The sequence below is a fragment of the Triticum urartu genome, chromosome 5, assembly GCF_003073215.2.
Source record: "Triticum urartu cultivar G1812 chromosome 5, Tu2.1, whole genome shotgun sequence".
Lineage (NCBI taxonomy): Eukaryota > Viridiplantae > Streptophyta > Magnoliopsida > Poales > Poaceae > Triticum > Triticum urartu.
The window spans coordinates 622,867,254-622,875,674 of NC_053026.1; the positions used below are offsets into that span (position 1 = coordinate 622,867,254).

Below are 8,421 nucleotides of genomic sequence, written 5' to 3' on the forward strand. Positions count from 1 at the left end.
AATTTGATCAAAGTCAAACTACATAAAGTTTGACCAAATTTATATTAGAAAATATGAACACCTACAATACTAAGACTATATAGTATGAAAATAGATTATTATAATATTGATTTTATATTGTGAATGTTGATATTATTTAATACATAGTTGGTCAAACTTTATAAAGTTTGACTTTGACCAAAACCTTATATGCAGACTAAAAAGAGACCAAGGGAGTACACCACATGCATACAGGAAAACTGTGTGAAGGAAGTAGCTGACTATCATTATGACTGCATGCATGCAAGTATTAAACAAATTGCTAGTACAAGAAAATATCATTAATTTTACCTCGATTAACGCTAGTGGCCTTGTATAGATGCAAAATGTATAGTATTTCATAGTGGCCTTGTATAAGTAAATGAAGGGATTAGTACGATTTTATCCCCATTATTTCACACACTTTGGGATCACATGTCGGCTAAGCAAGCCGGAGGTTCATCCTCCATTTCGAGCCAAAAACGAATAAATGGGGGCAGGAGCCCACACAGCACATACGACCATTTAAGCCGGGCCTCCCGTGAGCAAAGCTGCCGAGCATCATCTCGTCCTCCTCCACCCGCGTCAACGCCGCAGTCAAAACTCCACATTCCCACTCCCACCATGCCGCCCGCCCGGCTGGCCGCGCCGGCCGCCGTCCTCCTCGTCCTCCTGCACCTCGCCGCGACGGCCACGGCGACCAACTTCACCTGCAGCGCGCCGCGGGGCACCACCTGCGACTCCGCCATCGGCTACCGCGTGCCCAACGCCACCACCTACGGGGACCTCCTCGCCCGCTTCAACACCACCACCCTCGCCGGCCTCCTCGGCGCCAACGGCCGCCCGCTCGCCACCTCCCCCAAGACGCGCGTCGCCGCCCAGGCCACCGTCCGCATCCCCTTCCGCTGCCTCTGCGCCGGCAACGGCGTCGGCCAGTCGGACCACAAGCCCGTCTACACCGTGCAGCCGCAGGACGGGCTGGACGCCATCGCCCGCAACTCCTTCGACGCCCTCGTCACCTACCAGGAGATCGCCACCGCCAACAAGATCGCCGACGTCAACCTCATTACTATCGGCCAGAAGCTCTGGATCCCGCTGCCCTGCAGCTGCGACCCCGTGGACGGCGCCGCCGTCTTCCACCTCGCCCACATCGTCGGCGGCGGGGAGAGCACCTCCGGCATCGCCGCCACCTTCGGCGTCACCGAGGACACGCTGCTCAAGCTCAACAAGATCGCCGACCCCAAGACACTGCAGAAGGACCAGGTTCTTGATGTCCCGCTCCCTGGTACGTAAATTACTTACCCGTGCTCTGTTTCCTCTTAATGTTTTCTTGCACATACAACTAGTTCAATTAATACATGGAGTTTATTAATTGTTCTTGCAAACTTGTGAGTTCTGAACTACTTACAGAGATAAGTTCTGAACTCAGATTTCAGTTTTTCACCCGCAAAAAGAGAACTCAGATTTCAGTTTATCTTGAACCTTGCCAGTAGAGGAGTGCCAAGGAAGAATGCAAGTTATTAGGATTACAATAGGATAAATTAGTTATAGTCAACTACACGCAGGACCAGCCGGGGGAAATTCTAGTTCAGTTGCTTTGTTTAGTAATTTGCCCCATGGAGCTTAGGTGTTACTGACTTGCTGTTATAGTTCTGATTAAAAAGTAACATGGAACGTAATTCTAATAAATTTATTGCGGAATGCTAGTTAATAATCAAGAATGGAAAATTCAGGTATCTTCTCCGCGAAGTGCTTGTGCGGTGCTCTTCTTAACGTCGCACATATGCTTCGACTGATTCATCTAATTCAGTAATTGTTTTAGTAGTTTAAAAGGTGTAACTAGGACTATTCTTGCAATATGAGGTACTGCCACTAAGTCTGTGTTGAAGTTTTCAGTTGACTGGTGACAGTTTGCCGGAATGCAATTTAGGATAAACTAATGAGTTAATTATGGAAGGCCACATGCATGACCTGGGACCGGGGAAACTGAAAATTAAGTATGCTTGTGTGGAGCTTTATTCCAAATATTCAGCGATGACTAGGCGAGCCGAACAAGATGAGGTTGATGCGCATGTTTAAGTTGTTCAGAGAGATTGAGACCTCATGCTTCCACTCTCAACTTGGAAGCTTTTAGAGATGTCGCTATTTGTACATCCTGTATGCCAGGGCAGAAAGCTAATAAATTGCAGCCGTTTAATTGTCCAGAAAAAAAATGCATCTCTGGTGTGAAATTTGTTGAAGAAAATCAGTTTTGAAGGTTCAATTGATTGAGCCCTACTTGGACTTGTTTAATTGGTTGTTAGCTGTTGCTGTCTCCGGGCAAACTCTCTGACTTTTTGGTCTCAAGCTATGAACATACGACCAATCCACAAAGTTGACTCTGACTGGACTGCTCAGTGCCCACGCATTTTTGAAGATTATACATGGATTCTTTTGACCACTATTCATTATGGTTCATAAGAAAAAGCCACTTATACAAAATGTATTCTGAATCTGGTACTAACTGCTCGTCGAATTTTTGTGTACTCAGTTTGCAGCTCATCAATCAGCAACAGCTCGGCCGATCATGATCTGCGCATCCCGAACGGCACCTACGCGCTCACCGCGCAGGACTGCATCCAGTGCCGCTGCAGTTCAAACACCTTCCAGTACGCAAACTTAGCTCCCCTGCTTCCATATCTCTCGAGCTGTTTCTATTTCTCAAGCAGTGACCAGGAGAATAACCATTTCTTCCCCATGTGGCTACCAGGCTAAACTGCACCGCCCTGCAAGGCAAGAAGGGGTGCCCGGCAGTGCCGGTGTGCAGCGGAGGGCTCAAGCTTGGGGACACAAGCGGCACCGGTTGCGAATCCAAGATGTGCGCTTACAGTGGTTATTCCAACAGCTCTTCACTCAGCATACAGACCACTCCTTTCAAAAACCAGACAGCACCAGCATGCGAGAGTAAGTGTAACCTCTAAACTCACAGACCCTCTTGGGGCCCCGAGCAACCGAGTTTCTCGATCTGAGCCGGCGATGAGACGTGTCTCTAACCTCTTGTTGGTATTGCAGAAGGAGGATCTTCGAGGTCGGTGTTCGCGGGGTCCATGTGGAGGATATCTGCCATCTCCTTCCACATGGTGTTGATATTGGTATGCTTCCTTTGATACCGAAGATGCCAACTCTAGCTGGTATATATATCTTGAAAAAAGGACTCACGATAGTACATCAATTTGTTATGTGATTGTTGTTGTAACTTGAAATTCCGATGACCGGTTTGTTGAGCTTTTTGTTTTTGACTATTCTTCTAGAGAATGAGTGGCGCTAGCTGCCTGAATAAAGCAATCATATGTGTAAGGTTTGCATCTGGAAGTGAATTGTACTCATTAGATTGGGTAATTGCAATAAAACGTTACAAGAGTAAACAACTTCAGAATGGTACTATACCAATCAAACTTTGTCGGTGTATCGCGACCTTTGCTATAAGGCCATCGTACCCCACCCCTACTAAATGTTTGTCCACTAATCGCATGTTGCCTCGAGGGTGACAATAGAACACAACCACAAGACCCCATACATCACAATCTTATCTTCAAGCTTTCCTAGGGGATGAAGTTGTCTGATTCGGCAGTGAGTCAGTGATGGTTCCTGGTCTGGCTGGGCAGTATCGAATCTGGTTCCTTCCTAGGATAAAAGTGAAAGTTTTGCACGAAGGTATTAGTGAGTAGGAGGTATTGGTCGCACTTATCTTGGATGAAGGGGACGATGCCGGCATTTTTCGTCAAATAATAGAAATCATCATGAATTCCCGCCTCCTTAAAAAATGTGTCACTCGGCCATTCACACAGCCGAACCTCCGCCACACGCGGAAGATATTGTGGATCATACTACTTGTGTTGCTTGCACCATGAGACTTATCGGTCATCTCATACTACTTGATTGCGCACATGTTAGAGATCTTGCTTCGACTTGCCATTTTCACATTTTCATACCTCATACATATTTACCTTGTGTGTTGCATCCAATTCTTGGACTCCTTGCTCCTTTTGGAATTGAAACTTTGGCATGAGCCTTTTTAAGCCATTTCTTTTGCGTGCATTATCTCTTAACTTCAATTTATCATACTACTACAGTACTACTGCTACTCAGAATTTTGCTCCTTGGTCATCTTTTGCATCAGTAAAACTATCAAATTTGACAAATTAGCACAAACACTTGATACGGAGAGTTATGATAATCCATGTACTAAATCTCGTTGCCATGAACTTGCTCAATTCACCTGTAAGAAAGAAGGGCCTGTCAGCTCTGACAAGAGAACTACTTCATCTCATCTATAAAAGCTCGTGTCGGTAACTAAGAACAATAGTTGCGTGATAACATAACACAGAAGCTCTAGCAGACTTGGAAGCGTCAAGTAGGTCACCTAAACAGAGTGCCAGTACAAGCAGCAGCAGAATTTTTGTCTTCCTGTTTGGCTGTTTCAACAGCGTCTTGCTTCATCGGCTGTCTCTCATAATCATAACTGGTAAAGTAAGTTTAGTTACTGATGAGATGAAGGATTACTGGAATAGGCATCGATGAAATCCCTCAGCGGGCAGCAGAAAGGCAAATTTGTTGATTGTTTCTCAATTCTTTCATCAGCTCGGTTCCAGAATTCGGCAAAATGAACCCGTGGCATCATTTGAGACATCACTGCTCGCCAAAAAGTTGACATGAAAGCAGGTTGTGCAGAAGGAATAGCGGTAGCGGTATGTGGCTGTTGTCACTCCACAAATAGTACCAAGCTTGTATGTGTGTCCCTAAAGCAAGCAAGGAGGTGTGGAATATTAAGTACACTTGTTAGGACAACCAAAAATAGTAAAAGCTAAGTATGATAATTAATCTATAGGTGATCAAAAGAAGCAAGGAGGTGAGAAATTAGACATATTTGTAAGAACAATTGACAAAGGCAAAAGCCAACTACTCAAAAGTATTTAATACCTTATCGTGGCCATAGTGGAGCAGTAAATTTTCCAATCTTGTGCGAACATAAGCATGTTCAGACTTGAAGGTCGACCTCCTTTCAGATACTCTATATAAGTTAGCCTGGCCCAGACGAGGAGCAGGACTTTGCACCGTTGTTGTTGCATTGTCTGTTGTTTCCTTGCTCACCATGTTCTTTATCCGGTTTAAAGTATCATCAGAGAGAGCATAGCCTAAACTTCTGTCAGATACTATAAGGGAGCGCAGACAATCAAGTTTACCGGGATTCAGCGAATTGAGGAAATCCTCAAAGGCGGCGGGTTGTGAGTGTTTGGCAACCTGTTCGGTTTGTAGGAATTTCAAAGGAAAAGGTATAGGAATTAAAAAAGGAGGAAATGTAAGAGAACCAGCGTTCAGCATGCAGGATTTTTGGCTTCACATTCCTCTGGAAAGATTCCATATCCTGTACTTTCACGGGAAAATAAAAATCCAATCAGAGCTCTTGTTTTCGCGGAAGACCGAGGCAGGCGAGCGCTAACAACTGATGGAGCCTGACAGCTGTACTGTGCATTCAAATAAAATATACCTTTCCTATGCATACTTCAGCTTGGAGACAAAAGCAGCTACTCTGCATGCCGAATAGATTATGTTTTGTAATCTGTACTTCACACTTCATGCATAAGCTGCCTCCTGTGTTATTCCTGCAGCCAGCCGAACGCGTTTCCCTCAAGCCTACCTATGTTTCTAGATCCTCTGTTCTGCTCCGTTTTCATTTTCTATTCCTACGATTTTTCAAGTTCCTATGTTTTAATACCCTTTGTGCCGAACAGGGTCTAAATTGGATAATATGTTCTTTGAGCCCTGTTGCAACAAGTCTGCAGGGAGGTTGAAGCGATGCTCGCAAAGTAGTATCACTGCTTGTAGCTCTGAGATTGAGTACGTAGAGCGGACGAACACGACAAGGCCATTGAGGGAACGAGATTCAACAAGGGACATCGACCTAGCATCGAGAATATCGGCTGTACCAACCCCGATTGCAGATTTTCTCTGGGACCGGGAAGACAACATTTTTTTTTGCACGTGTAAACATGATAAGAGGTAGAAACGCCAAGAAGAGGCGGCCTGTTTCTGCGCTGGTTTCTTCATCCTGTAAGTCCAGAGCATGAGTTCTTCAATGATTTGCTTGAGGGTGAAGACACTGTGGTGGTTTTGCTGTTTGAAAGTCATTGCGTTTCTGGAGCACCAAATTTTTCACAGAATGATCAGAAGCATGGAGTGCCAGATGACTGCATCAACTTGGGGAGGCAAGCTGCAGTCCCATAGTTCGTCTATGCAGTGAGGTGGTCGGAGCCCAATCCTTTGCCAAATTCGCTGCGCGAGCGGGCAGTCCAGAAAGATGTGCGAAGTAGATTCGCCATCCGAGCCACATCTTGGGCAGGTTGAGTTGGAGACAATATGCTTGCGAAGGAGATTGGCTTTGCAGTTCAGCCGACCACGAAATAATAGCCAGGCAAAAATCTTCACTCTATTGGGGACGCATGAAGACCATATTGGGATAGTGTGAGCGTCTGAGCTGTCAACCTGTACGGACAGATCATAAGCCGCCTTTGTGGAGAAGCGCAGGCCGCCATTAAGGTAGCGGTCGTCCGGTTCCGGTGAAGGCTGGAAGTCCTGTAGAAGTGACAACAAGGAGCACAACTCGGCGGTAGCATTAGATGTTAGGCGGTTCCGCAGTATAGATTCTAAACCATGATTAAAAACAGTAGCCACACCAGCAAGTGTTGATGTAGTGTGCGAGAAAAGGCAGGGAAAAGTAGCAGCAAGCGGTTCATGGTGAAGCCAAACATCAAACCAAAAATATGTTAAGGTGCCCGAGTTTGTGATTACAAAAGAGATAGCCTGTAATGCTGGTAGGTGGTGGTTAATGGTACGGCAAAGGAAGGACTGATTATTATGTGGGGCGATGAAGGCATTGGGGTGTTGTAGATCAATCCATTCCAGTCAGGGTGTCTGGTTTGGTAACATTGCTTTGACAGCAAATTTCATTAGGAGACATTTATTCTGCTGGTGGAGGTTTTTGAGTCCTAAGCCCCCAAACCTTTTTGGTTTACAAACATTTTTCCAGGCAACTAGGCATTGAGCACCGGTGCAAGTTTCCTCTGCAGCCCAAAAGAAGGCTCGTCGAATCGAGTCAAGTGTTTTTAGAACGCTCTTTGGGATAAGGAAGACAGACATAAAGTAGACGAGGATGGAGTCAAGTACAGCAGACAGGAGGATGAGTCTGTCGCCCTTAGAGAGGAGTTTGGCTCGCCAGCCAGTTAGAAAATTTTGACATCTGTCAATGATTGGTAGAAAAGCGTTAGCAGGCAAGCGTGTGGGTGCTAGGGGTAAACCTAGGTAGATTTGTGGGAAGGTGGAGGTTGTGCACTGTAGGGTGGTGGCAATGTCGGCAGCGACGTTAGGGCAGACGTGCATGGGTACAAAGATGGTTTTCGTGTAGTTTATAGTGAGGCCAGTGGCTAACGCGAACTTGTGAAGAATGTTTTTTAGCTGGGAAGCTGCTAGAGATGAAGCCTTGGCGATGATTAAGGTGTCATCGGCGTATTGCAAGATTGTGGGCGATAAGTGTGAAAATAGAGGGTGACTAAGATGTAGAAGGTTGCAGTCTCGGTTGATCATCTGCTGCAGTAGATCGGCGGCAATGATGAAGAGGTAGGGCGATATAGGGTCGCCTTGTCTGAGGCCATTTTTGCACCGAATCCAGTTCCCTGGAATCCCGTTTAGCATGACTGCAGTTTTCCCAGTGTGGAGGAGATCATTAACCCAGTTCCAAAATTTTGTCGGGAAGCCACGACATTTGAGAATGGACGCGAGGGATTCCTAGGAAAGGGAGTCAAAGGCTTTGCTGAAGTCAAGTTTAATGACCATAGTTGGGGCTTTTCTGGAGTGACAGGTGCTGATGATATCCGCAGCAAAGACAAAGTTTTCTGTGATGCAACGGCCCGAGATAAAACTAGTCTGATTTCCATGTACGAGGAGTGGGATTAATGGTTTTAATATGTTTGTGAGTATTTTTACTGTAGCTTTTATTGGGCAGTTTTGGAGGGAGATTGGGCGGTAGGCATCTGGTGTGTTAGCATGGTCTTTTTTGGGCAAGAGAATGATGTGTGCTCTGTTTAGGCATTCCGTTTGTGCGGAGAGGTTCTGAAAATCAGCCATGAAGGAATTTATGTGAGGTTTGACAATGTTCCAGAATTTCCGATAAAACATCGGGCCGAAACCGTCGGGTCCAGGATCCATCGGGCCGTAGCAGTGTCCGGCTGTCAAGACAGCACTGACGAGGTGCTGCTCGCATAAGGCATGGTTGGGCAGTATGCGAAGAGCGTCGATGTAGAAGCCATGAATGGTACGAAGAAGAGGCATCTTGAGAAGCGAGAGGAACTCGGGGTTCTCCCGCCATGC

The 8,421-nt window shown here is 46.0% G+C and overlaps 1 protein-coding gene across 1 annotated transcript; it reads left to right on the plus strand.

The window, feature by feature from the left end:
• Positions 1-532: 532 nt before the first annotated feature.
• LOC125511353 (chitin elicitor-binding protein-like) lies at positions 533-3,422 on the plus strand. Its single transcript, XM_048676699.1, has 4 exons — positions 533-1,303; positions 2,549-2,666; positions 2,768-2,961; positions 3,070-3,422. Exons 1-4 carry the CDS (start codon positions 643-645, stop codon positions 3,162-3,164), a joined length of 1,068 nt encoding a protein of 355 aa, XP_048532656.1. The 5' UTR covers positions 533-642; the 3' UTR covers positions 3,165-3,422.
• Positions 3,423-8,421: the final 4,999 nt, after the last annotated feature.